The sequence below is a fragment of the Mobula hypostoma genome, chromosome 17, assembly GCF_963921235.1.
Source record: "Mobula hypostoma chromosome 17, sMobHyp1.1, whole genome shotgun sequence".
NCBI classification, from domain to species: Eukaryota; Metazoa; Chordata; class Chondrichthyes; order Myliobatiformes; family Myliobatidae; genus Mobula; species Mobula hypostoma.
In genome coordinates this window covers 34,868,134-34,885,529 of record NC_086113.1, presented here as the reverse complement: position 1 = coordinate 34,885,529, position 17,396 = coordinate 34,868,134, and the positions used below count along the sequence as shown (strand labels likewise).

The window sequence follows — 17,396 nt, the reverse complement described above, 5'->3', positions numbered from 1 at the left end:
TTTACCTTTTCTTGCCCAATCACTGAACTGTTCCCACAAACTATGGTCTAACTTTTAAGAACCCTTCATCTCACATTTGCAATATTTATTGCTTACTTATTATTACTTCTCTTTTGTATTTGCACAGTTTGTCGTCTTCTGCACATCGGTTGTTTGTCTGCCATATTGGGTGCGGTCTTTCACTGATTTTATTATGGTTCTTGGATTTAATGAGTATACAATCTCAGGATTGTATATGGTGACAAATATGTAGTTTGGTAATAAATTTACTTTGAGCTTCGATTTAAAAAGAAATCTTCAGTCTGAATATATTTATGAATATATGTTGTGTAATAACCCAGGTCTTATTAGGGAGCTTAACGAAAAGGAATACTTAGGTAGTGACCACCATATGATTGAATTCATCATGCAACTTGAGAGGGAGCAGCACATGTCATATGTGCCAGTATTGCAATGGAATAAAGGGAATTGCAGAGGCATGAGAGAGGAGTTTGCCCAGGTGGAATCGAGGGGGATACTAGTGGGGTTGATGGCAGAACAGAGGTGACTGCAGTTTCTGGGAATAGTTCACAAGGTGCAGGATAGATATGTCCTGCAGAAGAATTAGTTCTCAAATGGCAGGGCTAGGCAACCACAGTTGACAAGGGACATTAAGGACTGCATAAAAGCCAAGGACAGGACATACAATGTAGCAAAAGTGAGTGGGAAGTTGGATGATTGGGAAGCTTTAAGATTCAACAAATGCAACTATGCAAAGAATGCAGTTATGTAAAGAATAAAAAGGAGGAGCGAGTTGATACTGGACCATTGGAAAATGAAGTTGGTGAGGTAGTAATGGGGGACAAAGAAATTGCAGATGAACTTAGCTTCAGTCTTTACTGTGGAAGAGAGGTCCATGAGTGTCAGGGAACAGGAGTGAATGCCATTGCTATTACAAAGAATGGTGGCGCAGTGAGATCAGCGCTGGACTTTGGAGCGAAGGTTCCCGAGTTCAAATCCAGATCGGGCCACTCCCAAGCATGCTTTCCATCCGTGCCAGGTTGAGTGTCGAGCTAGCCACTCGGCCCCGTAAAAAATACAAGGGTCGAGTCAGGAACGTTCATTACGTGACCCAGTTAGTCCTGACACCACGTGCCAGACAAGAATGGCTGAATGTCTGGTACGACACGCTTAAAAAAAAATTACAAAGGAAAAAAAACTGCTAGACAAACTGAAAGGTTTTAAGGTGGATAAGTCGCCTGGAACAGATGACTACATTCCAGAGTTCTGAAGGAAGTTGTTGAAGAGATAACAGATGCATTGGTCATGATCCTTCAAGATTCACTTGATTCTGGCATGTTTTCAGAGGTCTGGAAAACTGCAAATGTCACTCCACTCTTTAAGAAGGGAGGAAGACAAAATAGAGGAAATTATAGGTCAGTTAGCCTAACCTCAGCAGCCGAGAAATGTTGGAGTCCATTATTAAGAATGCGCTTTCAGGGTTCTTGGAGACTAATAATGTCAAAGTCAGCATGGTTTCTGTAAAGGGAAACCTTGCCTGACAAATCTGTTGGAATTCTTCAAAGTAGTAACAAGCAGCGTGGACAAAGGAGAGGCAGCAGATGTCATTTACTTAGATTTTCAGACATCATTTGATAGGGAGCATCACATGAGGCTGCTTAACAAAATAAAATCCTATGGTATTACAGGAAAGAGCCAGCGAGTGGGAATAAAGGGGGGCTTTTCTGGTTGGCTGCCGTTTGCTAGCGGTTTCTTCAGGGGTCAGTATTTGGATCGCAACTTTTCACATTTTTTGTCAATGATTTGAATAATGGAATTGATGGCTCTGTGGCAAAGTTTGCGGATGATATGAAGATAGGTGGGCGGGTAGGTAGTGCTGAGGAAGCATTGTGATTGTAGGAAGACTTAGACAAATTGGAAGAATGGGCAAAAAAATGGCAGATGGAATACAGTGTTGGGAAATGTACGATAATGAATTTTGGTAAAAGGAACAATATTGCAGACTATTATCTAAGTGGGGAGAAGGTTCAAACATCAGAGGTGCAGAGGGATTTAGTCTTCGTGCAAGACTCTCAGAAGGTAAATTTACAGGTTGACTCTGTGGTAAAGAATGCAAATGCAATGTTCGCATTTATTTCAAGGGAAATAGAATATAAGAACAAAGAGATAACGCTGAAGCTTTATAAGACACTACTCAGGCCGCTGTAGGAGTATTGTCAACAGTTTTCGGCTCCTTATCTCAGAAAGGATGTATTTTCATTGGAGAGAGTCCAGAAGAGGTTCACGAGGATGATTCCAGGAATGAAGGGGTTAACACAAGCGTTTGGCAGCTTTGGGCCTGTACTCATTGGGATTTAGAAGAATGCATGGGGATCTCATTGAAACCTACAGAATGTTGGAAGGACTAGATAAGGTGGATGTGGAGAGGATTTTTCTCTGGTGAGGGCATCCAGAAGTGGAGGACAGCCTCAAAATTGAAGAGCGACCTTTTTGGGGGGGAAACCAGAGCACCCGGAGAAGCACACACAGTCACAGGGAGAACGTACAAACTTCTTAGTCATCAAACCTTGATCTTACAGCTGGCACTCTAAAGCTCTGTGTAACCGCTAAGCTACCATGCAACCGAATCAGTAATAAAAATAAACAAAATAGGCATTGCACTCAACTTTTTCCACAGAGTCGACTATCTAGTTCAAATGAATTGATTCACCATTCTTACATCAGTCCCCTAGTGTACAAATTGTGCATCAGGAGTGACAGCTCCACTGTTGGACCCAATCTCAAGTCCGGTAAAGGAGCAGACAGTCTACATGCATACATCTGACCTTCAGAATTTCTCAGATATATAACATGCATATCATTTATGCCATGCCAATTCCACGATTCTTAAAAACTAGCATTTCCCTTTGGAACTGCTATGATCAGTGAATCAGATTTAGTCAAATGCACGTACTTTGCACTTTATTTAACATACAAAAAAAAATTTGACAAGCAATTTTCAATTTCTGAAGATTCTGCAGAAAGCAAGTAAAAACATTGTCTGTAAATTATGATAATAGAATAATAATGTCTTTGATATTTGAAAACAACATTGCAAGGCTAGCCTCCTAAATCAGACTATCAGATTTACTGTAAAAACATGAAACTGTATATTTTAACAGTTGACCTATCACATCTGTGTAAATTCTCTGATATAATCCAAATTGATTCTCTTCCCTATTCTTTCTATTAGTGATTGCCCATTTTCCTATGGAATCCACTTCTACTAGCTATTAGGCAGTGCACTTCAGGTCAAAAAATTTACTGTATTTCTCATATCTTGCTGGTTATTGTAAATGTGTCCTTTGTACCACTGGAAGCAATACTTTTTTTTAAATTTGACTATTCAAAACATATGCATCTCTTCAATTTTAAAATATTCCAACATTTTTAAATGTGATAAACTTTTACATATACATCAATCATTAAAAAGAAACAGTCTCACAATTTAATGATTGGTTCTTCTGATGCCAAGATATCACAAACCATTATAAGTGATTCTTGGCTGACCTCTGTAGTTACCAAGTGATGACAAATTAATGGATGACTTTCAGTGGTGGCCTTATATGGCCTTGTATGTGCATGTAGACCGTCATCTGGGTCATCACTGACATGCCAAGAGCTATGGAATGTCATTTAATTTGCATATGAGGTACAGGCTAACCTTATTATAATAAATAAAATCATATCATTGAGTGGAAACAACTGTATAATGATAAGTGCTTTTATTGCATCAATTACACCAGCATTTAAAATTAACTATTACAAATTTGGAGCTTCTTTCCTTCAGGCATTAACTACTGTGTCAAATATCATATTTAAAACACCCTGTCTGCCTTACATCACTGCGTCCTCTCTCTATATTTTGCCTTTTTTACCTGACTTAACTATCAAATTGACTTTAACTTCTCAATCTTCCAGGAGCGGTGCCTTAGGAAGACGTCATCTGTCAGTAAGGATGCCCATCACCCAGGACATGCCCTCTTCAAATGTTACCATCAGGAAAGAGATACAGAAGCCTGAAGATACACACTCAGCGATTCAGGAACAGCTTCTTCCCCTCTGCCATCCGATTTCTAATTGGACATTGAAACCATGAACACTGCCTCACTACTTCTTCATTTCTGTTATTTTGCACACACACACACACACACACACACACACACACACACACACACATACACTTACTATAACTCAGTTTTTCCTCTATATTTATCATGTATTTCATTTTACTGCTGCTGTAAAGCTAACAAGTTTCACAACATATGCCAGTGATATTAAATCTGATTCTAATTCTAATCTCATATTGTTTATTAAAAAGGTATAGTCACTGGCTCTTTTTCTTATGCTGCAACAGTATTAGTTTGCACTTTCAGCAGACTGCCATGGAAATCCTAAGGTGAAGCAATGTCTAACAGCAGATGTTACTTAACTGCCTTTCTGCAGCAAAATCTGAGCCACTATAATCACAGACTGCACCCTACATGCACTGCTGTGAACAACTGCATGAAAGATAGGTATTTACACTAACACTTTATAAATGGTTGTGTGAATGAAGGTTTCCTTCATCTCCCATGTTGAATTTTATAACATGAAATTCAACTCAAGCTACAGAGAGCCTTATTTATTTATGAAGTGTATTCTAGATTAAGTCTTCAGTTTATAAAAATAGAAAAAAAGGCCATGTGAGCCAATGGAATAAAAATTCACCCCCTGTCATTTACACAGAATATAATTAGTTGAGCAGCAGTTGAGCCAATGTCTACAGCAGAGTACAACGCTAAACCATTACAGGGTTTCACGCAAGTCACCAAAGCTTTCATTATTTTTATATTCCACAAAGAGTACAGATGGAATTATTGCTTTATGTGAATTTCCATAAATAAATCAGTTTGTCAATTAATGACTGGCACTAATTTGATAAATGGACAATGATTACTGGGAGAATCTTAGCCAGCAGATCAATGCCTTCAGCGAAAAATAGAAGGTAACCAAGTACACTCACATGATAGATGTTAAGATCATAAATAGCAAATATAAACACTATAATTTAAAAAAAAATTTCATGATTAGTTTAAGATAGCACTTCAACCAAATCAGCCCTAAATGATTTGTAAGATAATATGTATAAGACCAAGTGATGTATTTTGATCTTATGGCATGATAGCTGGAACAAATTTGGGCATCACAGAAAGCAGACACAGCAAATCAGTTCAAAATCATTACTCTATTAATAAGTTTCAGTAAGTATACTTAATAGAAACCTGACAGATCATTCTTTATATCTTCTCTAAAATGTTGCAATGATAATGCACCAGAGAAAAAAAAACAATTAAAACTTCATAAATGTCAAATAATCTTACCCTTTTTCCCTTTCACATAATTCTCCCTGCAGCTCTGCATAAGTTGCAGGATCCACTTATGCTGGGCCATTATACACTTCCAGGCAGGGTCACCTGGTGTGTGGAGATCAGAGAGGTATCTGTAAATATGGTGAAAAATGATTATAATCATTTTAAGCTTCAAAACAAAAACGTTTTCAAACTGGAACTCATTATTTCCTTTTTCACTAATTCCGTCTTCTTGTGAATGTAGTCACTTCTAAAATTCCATGGTTTTTGGAACCAAGATGTTAATAATAGCTGTGCAAATTAGGAAGCAACTTGAAGTGAGTCAATTCTCTCTTCGTTACCAAAGGGCAATGCAACAAAACGCAAGGTCCTATCTTGTAAGACAGTCAAAAATCACCTACACTATGCACTCTATGTAGATATGCCATACAACACAAGTTGAACCACTGGCTGTAGATACATTAAGTCAGTGCTGGAATTCATACTGCCATTGTGGCAAATCAGCTTTTCTTTATACACTAATCATCATGATGTATAGCTAGACCAAACAAAAAATCATTTTATATGAAACAACTTTAATTCTTCACATGAAGGTAAATGATTCAGATGATTCCAGCCTTCATCCTGGCCATTCCCAGAATAAATCTCAAGGTCCTAATTGACCTCCAGCTGAATTTTTAACATTAAGACTCATAGGGATTATACATATAGTTCCATACAATCATTACCAGCATTAATGTTAAAAATTCAGTTCATTTTTCTGCAAGAATTTCAACATGTAAGTGGTATGCTCCAACAGTAAACGATTCCGTAATTACCGAATAATGGTAACTTTGCTGAAATGTAAACAAGTTAATTAAAGTACTTCCAAGGTGCTCTGTCACAAACTCAATTCAGGACTGATATTTGATAACCAGTATGAAATTTAACAACCTAGATGCTACCAATTAGAATCTTGCACTTTTTCTGAAAAAATAAACTTAATGGCCCTGTGTTTAAATACATTGATGAATCACACAGGCTGAAGATCAAAGGTTTCAGTTGTTGATCTACAGCTGAAGAGGGAAACACTGGTTAATCTAGGTAAGGGTCAAAACAAAAATTTCTATTGCTGATGTTAAAAAGGTTGAAAGGAAATGGGAATCATGCCTCTGTTCGGTGTGACCCAGGGTGGGGGTGGGGGGGGGGGAACTGGCACATTTTCAGTAAGCTTCCACTGATCTAGAATAATGTGTCAATATTACTCTTCAAATCTCTCAAAAGAAAATTGCTCTCCTGAATAAGATTGTTAAATTCCCTTAAGAATGTCTTTAACCAAGCAGCATATTGCAGTGTGAAGTCAAACGAAAGACCACAAAAAATTACATCATAGGCCACCATGTAGATTGTGCCAAGGAACCTTGCAGAAGTGTCAGCTCTGGAGTTCATTTTTCTTGCATGACAGGAGTTTTGTGATTAGTAGCAAGTACATGCAAAAATGAAATATTCATACTGGTCTTGCTTATGAAAGATGCATAAAAATAGGAAAGTACAATTCTTGCACTGTCTTTATTTTGAGCTTTCTCAAAAGAATGTCTCTCCCACTAACATCTTTTTTTCTTGTATTATTAATATTATTGTTCTTTCAGATGAATTTCTGAAATTATGGAGGTAATACTGGAAAATAACAAGACATTGCCTTTCAGTAACCAATGCAGAAACATATTATAAAAGCCTAGATAACCTGCTATTGCCAGTAAGTAGCCCAAAAAATTCATAATCTTTAAAAAGAAAATAAATGAACATTTGGAAGTAAAATATATACATAGCAAATTCTTGTCACAGACGGCAATGCTTTTTCTATCTTCAAAATCACCTGAACAGTCTTATGAAAGTGAGGCTTATTAAGGTTGAATATATTTCAATAAAGTTGAGTTTTCATCTGAAAAAATCATATTCCAATAACAATAACTCAGCTTTAATTCATGAACTTTACTGACTACCAACAAAAGTAACATTACAGATATTTAAAGCTTTAAGTTTGGAGTCATGGGGCAGCTATAGTAGCAGAAAACTGACTGAAAGAAAACTTAAACTTCCCCAATATTTACATTAATAGCTAATACTACCAATCATAGTTTAGGTTTAACCCACAAAATAGTCCACGAGTTTGAACAGTCAGGAGGACAGATTGAAATTCTGCTATTTTCAACAACAAACTCCTTAATTTTCTCTTCCTGCTGACTTGCTCAGTCTGAATATAACTATTTTATATCTTAACATCATTTTTATACCCAACTAGTCTTTGTTCTATACCTCCTTCTCCATACCAAGTTACTTATTCCTGTCTCCATAATATTGTCCATCTCCACGTCTGACTTAGATCCATATTGGGAAAACTTGGATCTTATTTCTAAACTACAAACCAACAGCCACCACTCATCTCACCACTCTCCCCCACGAATGCCATACCTTATATATCTTTTCTGGTCATGCAGAGTTGATGGCATCTCAAGTAACTTGTCCATCAAGAGGGTCCTCAGTGCATCAATACGTGTCTCTACTTCTGCATAAACTAATGAAAGAAAAACAATTATTAAAGGCATATATTATTAACAGACTAAACTATAACCTAGAACAACCGAAGTCCCGTTGGTGTTACACCACCAGGGGAACAACATTAACCAAAAGGATTGAATCGTCTCAAAACTGTAGCTCATTCTCTTGAGACAGATGCTGAGTTTGAGCAATGAATGTATCATTATTATGATTGTCTATGACCCATGTACAAAAATTACTATATGGGAAGTCACATGAGTACTTTCTTCAAAATGAAACATACAACCTTGCTTGACCTATTGTATGGATTTTCCACAATACAGTCCTAAAGATTCTTCATATTCTTGCCTTACAAAACCTTATATTGTATAAACTGTTCTGTAATAACAGATGAAAATGATGGAAATAGTCAGCAAATTAGATAGCAGCTGTAGTCAGAGAAATAGAGCTAACAATTCTGCACAATGACCTTTCAATATAATTGGAGAATGTTAAAAGTGTTCCAGTTGCAGAGAAAGGGAGAGATGGAGAGAAGAGGAGGGAAAAAAAGTGAAAAGGGGACTGAATAATACAAGTAGTGGTTCTGCAAGCTCAGAAAGGGTGGTTAGGATTGTTAATTACAATTTATCTGTCTGAAGGAAGTGCAAGCAGAAGGAAATAATTCATTAATGGAGGAGAGAGGGAAAAAATATCAAAGCTAGATCTACGGCCTCAAACCTAAAAATATGGATAAGGAGACAAAGCTAATGAGGAAGGTCAACCGCATGTCTATCTTAAAATTCTTTGAGCTAGAGGAGTAAGAGAATGAAACAGAAGCTTCTGCTAATAACTGATTGTTGAGGATCAGAAAGAGGAAGTTTAGGAAAGACAGTGAAAATATGCAATGGTAGCAGCAGCGATGGGGTCAAATGAAAGTAAAGGGAAAGAAAAACAGAAGAATTTGAAAGTTGGTGAAGTAAGCTGGTGCTGTTGAAAGAAATCAAGAGTATGCATGTGCCGATGCCTGCAAAAGTTTGAATTTGAAGCTGTGACAACAATAGTGATTAAAAGTCACTTCTTATCACATCTTCACAGACTGGACGTCCTCTTTGCAGAACTCTTCCACGTAGTCTGCAAGAGTAATCCTAAGCTTCTACCGTATCTCTCTTTAATTTTTCATGTCACTTTGATCCCGCCTTTTGGCCTCAGATTCCAGCACTTGTAGTCTCTTATGCAACCCACATTTCAGTTTGCATCAGACTGGAAAAGGCCATTAACTGGTAATGCTTGGAGACACATGAGACTGCAGATGCTCGAAATTCAGAGCACACAAAAGCTGCAGGAATGCAACTGAACTAGCATCCATGGAGGGAAATGAACAGCTAACATTTTGACACCAGACCTGCTGAGTTCCTCCAGTTTTTTAGTGTGTGCAACTGATAATATTTACTATGTTTTTCTCTCTCCACATATCCTGATGATCTGTTACCATTCTGTTTCAGATTTCCAGCAACTGCAGTGTTTTACATCTCATATCTGAAAGTCTATTTGCATTATAACCGTGCTCACTAATAGTTGAAAAGTGTAATGCATCTGAAAAATATCATTCAAATTAAGTAGCTTGGATTTTCATCTTAAAAGGCTTTATTCCTAAATTCTATCAACAAGTGTGGGGACCCAGTAGCTCTCTATCCCACAGCTACTACAGATAGAACCTGGAGGAAAAGCGGTCATTTTAAGTTTGAAATCAAGAAGAATATACAGTGGCATGCAAAACTTTGGGCACCCCTGGTCAAAGTTTCTGTTACTGTGAATAGCTAAGCGAGTAAAAGATGACCTGATTTCCAAAAGGCATAAAGTTAAAGACACATTTCTTTAATATTTTAAGCAAGATTACTTTTTTATTTCCACCTTTTGCAGTTTCAAAGTAACAAAAAAGCAAAAGGGCCCGAAGCAAACGTTTGGCCACCCTGCATAGTCAGTACTTAGCAACACCCCCTTTGGCAAGTATCACAGCTTGTAAACACTTTCTGTAGCCAGCTGAGAGTCTTTCAATTCTTGTTTGGGGGATTTTTGCCCATTCATTCTTGCAAAAGGCTTCTTGTTCTGTGAGATTCTTGGGCCGTCTTGCATGCACTGCTCTTTTGAGGTCTATCCACAGCTTTTCGATGATGTTTACATCGGGGGACTGAGGGCCATGGCAAAACCTACAGCTTGCACCTCTTGAGGTAGTCCACTGTGGATTTTGAGGTGTGTTTAGGATCATTATCCTGTTGTAGAAGCCATCCTCTTTTCATCTTCAGCTGCTTTTTTTTTACAGACGGTGTGATGTTTGCTTCCAGAATTTGCTGGTATTTAGTTGAATTCATTCTTCCCTCTACCAGTGAATTGTTCCCCGTGCCACTGGCTGCAACACAAGCCAAAAGCAAGATTTATCCACCCCCGTGCTTAACAGTTGGAGAAGTGTTCTTTTCATGAAAATCTGCACCCTTTTTTCTCCAAACATACCCTTGCTCAATGCGGCCAAAAAGTTCTATTTTAACTTCATCAGTCCACAGGACTTGTTTCCAAAATGTAGCAGGCTTGTTTAGATATTCCTTTGCAAACTTCTGATGCTGAATTTTGTGGTGAGGATGCAGGAAAGGTTTTCTTCTGATGACTCTTCCATGAACGTCATATTTGTGCAGGTGTCGCTGCACAGTAGAACAGTGCACTACCAGAGTCTGCTAAATCTTCCCGAAGGTCTTTTGCAGTCTAATGGGGGTTTTGATTTACCTTTCTAGCAATCCTACGAGCAGTTCTCTCAGGAAGTTTTCTTGGTCTTCCAAACCTCAACTTGATCTCCACCATTCCTGTTAACTGCCATTTCTTAATTACATTACGAACTGAGGAAATGGCTACCTGAAAACGCTTTGCTATCTTCTTATAGCCTTCCGCTTTGTGGGCATCAATTATTTTAATTTTCAGAGTGCTAGGCAGCTGCTTAGAGGAGCTCATGGCTGCTGCTTGTTGGGACAAGGTTTGAGGAGTCAGGGTATTTATAAAGCTTTGAAATTTGCATCACCTGGCCCTTCCTAACAATGATTGTGAACATGTCATAGCCCTAGCAAGCTATTTAAGGTCTGAGACCTTGGTAAAAGTTATCTGAGAGCTTAAATCTCTTGGGGTGCCCAAACTTCTGCATAGTGCTCCTTTCTTCTTTTCCACTCTAAAATTGTACAAAACAAAAATAATACAATAATCTTGCTTAAAATGTTGAAAATAATGTTTCATCTTTAACTTTATGACTTTTGGAGATCAGTTCATCTTCTACTCACTTAACTATTCGCAGTAACAGAAATTTTGACCGGGGTGCCCAAACTTTTGCATGCCACTGTATATGTGGCTATTTATACTGAGCTAGATAGTGTAGTTAACAATGCAGAGGAAGAAGTTCCCAATGCCCTTAAAGGAACGTGCTCCCAAAATTTTAGACATAACTGAAAAAGATCTGATGACATCAGACAACAAAGAAAATAATTTCTAATTCAATTTTGAACCATTTTAGTAAGGTTAACGAATTTCACAACATATGCCGGTAATATTAATGCTGATTCTCATTTTAAATAACAGTTTAGACATAACTATTAGATAAAAGATAAATTATCAAGAATATTTAACAAACCAACCCATTTAAAAAATTATTCTCAATACAAGTTCAAAGTTCAAAATAACTGTTATTATCAAAGTATGTATTTCACAATATACAACACTGAGATTCATTTACTTGTGGGCATATTTACTCAATCTATAGAATAGTAACTATAAGATCAATGAAAGATCAGACAGTGTACAGAAGACAACCTGAGCAAATGCAAATATAAATAAATAGCAGTAATAAATAACGAGAACATGAAATAACAAGATAAAGAGTCCTTAAAGTGTGATCATCGGTTGTAGGAACATTTCAATGAGGGAGCAAGTGAGTGTAGTTATTCCCTTCTATTCAAGAACCTGATGGGTAAGGGATTAAGATATAAAATTTAAATTTAAAGGTCAGCAAGATTGTTGGTAGATCTAATTCAATAAGGTATAGCATTTTCCAAAAATAAATTTAAGATCCTGCAGATGCTGGAAATCTGAAATAAATTCTAGTACAGAATTTGCTGGAAACACTTAGCAGTTTGGTCAACATCTGTAGAAAAAGAGGAGGTAATGTTTCAGGTTGAAGCTTCTTCATCAGAACAGGGAAAGAGAGAAAACACATCAATTTTAAATTCCAGCGAGTTCCAGGGGAGGAATATAATTAAGAGGTAATGGCCTGTTAAAATTGCACATTCCAGCTCATAATACTCTCTGAATAAATGTTGGCATTTGAACCCTGACAATCATTTCTGCAAAACTGTCTTAACAAAATTTAGCTAAATCAATTGGCCACTGGCTAAGCATGCTGCAGCAATGTTTAAGAATCAGTTGATAATTAAACATAATCTGCATTTTTATACACCATAATTGTTGCCAGTTAAAGAAAAATAAATTAAGATGTATTTATGTTTCCTGAAGTTTTATTTTTAAAAACTGTATTCTGGTCAATCCATCATAATGATTCCCTTTCTATATTTGTTGAGAGTACCCATCTTGTTTTTCTCAATAAATGAATGAACAAGTATAATGATTTTGTGTTATTTATTTAATTGGATTCTCTTTATATAGTTTTAGGCCTTGTGTGAAGATTTGATCACATTTTAACTCATATTTATGCGGAAATAAAACAAATCCATAGGGTTCATAAACTTACGAGCACCACTTTATATATACACATATACAGTTGCAAGAAAAAGATTGTGAAGCAACACACATCAAAGTTGCTGGTGAACGCTGCAGGCCAGGCAGCATCTCTAGGAAGAGGTACAGTCGACGTTTCAGGCCGAGACCCCTCGTCAGGACTCCTCTTCCTAGAGATGCTGCCTGGCCTGCTGCGTTCACCAGCGACTTTGATGTGTGTTGCTTGAATTTCCAGCATCTGCAGATTTCCTGTTGTTTGCGTTTTTAAAAGTTTGTGAACCTGGTTTTCTGCATTACACATAAAATGTGGTCTGATCTTCATCCAAGTCACAATAATATACAAACACAATCAGCCTAAACTAATAACTCACAAACAATTGTACCTCTTCGCGTCAATACTGAGTACACCATTTAAACAATCACAGTCTCGGTTCAAAAAAGTATGTGAACTTCTGGAGTAATATCTTCTACAAAAGCTATTTGGAGTCAGGTATTGCAATCAATGAGATGAGCTTGGGGGTGAGGGTTGTAGAGGTGCCCTGCCCTATATAAAAAGACACACAAAGTCAGTCTGTTTATGTGCACCATACTTCAATCAAAACTGCTTTCAGAGGACCTTAGAAGAATGTAGAGATGCACGAAGCTGGAAAAGGCTGCAAAAGCATTTCTAAAACCCGAGTGTTCATCAGTCCGCAGTAAGAGAAATTATCTACAAATGGAAGAAACTCAGTGCTGTTGCTACTCCCTAGGAGTGGGCGTCCTACAAAGATCGTACCAAGAGCACAATGTGCTGTACTGAAGGAAATTGTATCAAGACATTTTACAGGAGAATGTCAGGGTAGCAGTCTATCACCTGAAGCTTAATAGAAGTTGGCTGCAACAAAACAATGATCCAAAGCAAAAGAGTAAATAGTTTAAAAAGAAGAAAATTCATGTTTTGGAATGGCCAAGTCAGAGTCCAGACCTTATCCAATTGACCTGAAGAGGGTTGTTTGTGCGAGGTATCCCAGAAAAGTTTAGTATAGAGGAATGGTCTAAAATTCCTCCTTATCATTGTGCAAGTCTGATCAGCAGCTACCAGAAAGGTTTTGTGGAGATTATTGCTGCTAAAGAAGGTTCATAATAAATACAAAGGTTCACATACCTTTTCTCAGCCTGGACTATGTATGATTAAACAACATGTTAAATAAAAACACAAAAAGTAGAATTGTTTGTGTGGTATTAGATTAGGCAGCCAAATTCTTTATACAACAAAACTCTGTATATCCTTGTTCAAGACATTGATTGTGTCTTATTGTGTAATATAGTGCCAATGCTTGGTTACCTCACACCATAGTAAACATAGCAGCTCTGTTAAAAATTCATAGGATTTACTGGAATAGTAACAATTAAAAACCTTCAATTATCACAGTAAGTTTAGAACCTGGGAGCTTTCCTTCTAGAAAAATAAACCACTGGTAATGTGAACTGGAGCTTTTCAAATTAGATAGGTTTCAGTGGCATCACAGAATACCCGCAAGTTCAGATGACATGATCTCATTGCCAAATAAATGACAGGAACATATATTATCTACTCATATTAATTAACTTTCAAGATGTGCAGTTAAGTCAGAGTGTGCACACCTCAACTTGATTTTTTACAAGTATCACTGAAAATAGTAAATACAAACGTATTAGTGTTTTTGACCACCAGGTTCTCAAGCATGATACTAAACACTGAAAAGTTATATGATGTCCAGAACTTCTACTGCATTTTCCACTAAAGTCTTCACTAAATATAAAGTGTTTCTTACAAAATGAACATATCTGCAGCCCTTACCTTTTTGGAACACGCGGACTTCAGTTTTCCCAAATAGTGACTTAGCCTTTTCATAGTCATTTATAACCACATCATAATCGCCCTGAGGAAATAGGCATCTATTATATATAACAGAAAACCAAAGAAACAGTAAAGATCTTTTTTTAAACTGTTCTTTAGGTTCACCTTTTGAATGTTTCTTTCAATATTAAGGGGAAGATTAAAGAGAAATTTAAAGCGCTGAAGAACATTCAGTGCATTTCTGGTAGAATCTGCTTTATCTTTGCGCCCCAAAACTTCTTGGAACAGTGTATCAGCAGTGTTACTTGCTCCTGGAATGAAAAAAAAAACACATAAATCCATCTTTATAGCCCAAAATACTGACACCTTCAAAAGGACAAATTCACAATTTTCAGAAAATAGGTAACATTCAATACATTTTAATGATATAGATAATGTCACTGTACAAGGCTTTAAATGACTACTTCTCTGAAAGGCAAAATAAGATTTGGGCTCATGTGACAGTTCTGGCAGACTTAAGTTTGCATAATTCACAACCAGATTATCATTCCAAAAAAAAAAGACAGGTAGAAAACAAGCTAAATACATATGATTATAATTACCTCAAATAGTGCAACGAAAATACCTTGTGTTTATTTCCATGGTGAACAATACATAGTAGTTTTGAAGTCTTTGTATATTTTAATAATTACAACATTACATCATATTTTAATATTATTGTAGGATGTATAAACTCTGAATTCCTTCAACAGTTTAACTCTTGCAAGTTCAATTGAAAGCAATTTAAGTCTAGAATCAGCACAACTGAAAATAAGAGTGAAGTGTAAATCCATGGACAAGAATCTCATTCTTGACTGCTTTAAATCTGGTAAGGCTTTAATTTTAAAACTCCACTACAATTGCTGCAATGTAGAATCCATTTCAACCAGCTTTAAACTTTAGTTAAGTGAAACAGTAATGCATTAGACAATCAAATAAAACAGCAAACTTAATATCTGACAAAGTAGTCTGTCTTAAATGTGTACTCGGAAACAGGAACATCAGCTTGAAGGCAAAAATCAAAAACAAGTAGTGGCAGTTAGACGTAAAGAAATATGCATAAGCGCAAAGTATTTTGGGCACTGCTCGTACACGTTTTAGAAACATTTACCAATGTTCCTCCCCTACATTCTCTTGAAAAAAAATATAAACAAGTTTAATACACATTTTTATTCACTTGTATTTCTATAACCTACAAACTTCAGAATTAGGCAAAAGAGCTTTTTTTTAAAAAGTTAAAGACCAAAATAGATTGTCACTCAATGTTTCTAGAAACGATTGGCATTATTTGGTCTAGTGACTATACTATAAGCAAAGATAGGAAAAAAAGCACATCGATCACACTGGGTGGCTTACATGCCATTTTCTCAGTCGTCTCTGTGGGTGGCCAGCAGAAAATCAAATGTCTGCGAAGTACCGGCATTTACATCTAGTTTTGCATTATATGCATTATATACAATAGAGTATGGAATTTTATGCACTGATATAATCATTTCATGAAATTTATTTCACTGTTAAGGAAGCTACATCAGATAACTTTCCTATTTCAAACCAATTGCTGTATTGGATACTTTTAAAGAAATCAGCTCATTTATTCTAGTTTATTTATTCAAGTGAAAGTAAAAGTAGCTGTTTATTTACTGTACATTATCATGATTTATTTCCCTTCCAGCAAACTTTAAGAATGCTAAAGAAATATGTCAAATACAGTACTCCTATTTCAGGACTAAAATAACAAAGCAGCATCCACCCACTTCACAAAATCCAACTGTGTTTCACTTTCAGGTTTCCTTTGACTTTAGAAGAATTATTCTGAATAAATTCTTAAAAATCTAAAAATGAAAACCTATTCAGTGGAAGGTAGTTGCCAAGCACTCTGAGCAACTACAAGTATAAACCACTCAATTCTTCACTTTCATAAAAGCTATTATTAATACACATTTGCACGATCATAATGCTACTGGAGAAGAAATATATGACAACTTTAATGACTCCATAATCCATTCCATTACTTTCAACTGTTCTTGCACTAAAAACTGACATTTTCCTTAAGATGATAATATTAAACATAAACAACAACAGCTGCGTTCACCAGCAACTTTGATGAATATTAAACATAAATTCCTTCTTTAACTTCAGGAGTATAAATGATCAAGATGTTAACTTAATTGATCTCTCTGGCCCTACATTCCTCCTTAGAACACCTGGAGAATAAAGACGCATACGTAAGGCTCTTTTTCATTCACTACAGCTCTGCCTTTAATACCATCATTCCAAATAAACTGATTCCTAAGCTCCGGAATCTGGGCCTTAGCACTCAGATCTGCAGCTGGATCTTCAACTTCCTCACAGACAGGACTCAGGCTGTAAAAATAGGGGACAAGCTCTCCCCTACAATCACTCTGAGCACCGGTGCCCCACAAGGCTGTGTACTCAGCCCCCTGCTGTACTCACCGTACACCCATGATTGTGTAGCCAAGTTTCCATCAAACTCAATATAAAGTTTGCTGATGACACAACAATTGTAGGCCATATCTCGGGTAATGATGAGTTTGAGTACAGGGAGGAAATTAAGAACCTGCTGGCATGGTGTGAAGACAATAACCTATCCCTCAACGTCAGCAAGACGAAGGAATTGGTTGTTGACTTCAGAAGGAATAGTGGTCCGCATGACCCAATTTACATCGGTGGTGCGCATGTGGAACAGGTCAAAAGCTTTAAGTTCCTCGGGGTCAATATCACAAATGACCTGACTTGATCCAACCAAGCAGAGTTCACTGCCAAGAAAGCCCACCAGCGCCCTTCCTTCCTGAGAAAACTAAAGAAATTTGGCCTGTCCCCTAAAACCCTCACATTTTATAGATGCA

At 36.8% G+C, this 17,396-nt stretch overlaps 1 protein-coding gene across 5 annotated transcripts in view; it reads right to left on the bottom strand.

Annotated features, from left to right (window-relative positions):
• Positions 1–17,396, bottom strand: part of exoc2 (exocyst complex component 2) — a 265,211-nt gene that overhangs the window by 125,520 nt on the left and 122,295 nt on the right. For all 5 annotated transcript variants that reach the window (XM_063069708.1, XM_063069706.1, XM_063069705.1 and 2 more), the window contains 4 exons: positions 14,656–14,801; positions 14,491–14,572; positions 7,842–7,944; positions 5,403–5,521 (listed from right to left, as the gene is read on the bottom strand). In XM_063069708.1, the coding sequence (XP_062925778.1) occupies positions 5,403–5,521; positions 7,842–7,944; positions 14,491–14,572; positions 14,656–14,801 (450 nt within the window). The remainder of the gene's footprint in view (positions 1–5,402; positions 5,522–7,841; positions 7,945–14,490; positions 14,573–14,655; positions 14,802–17,396) is intronic.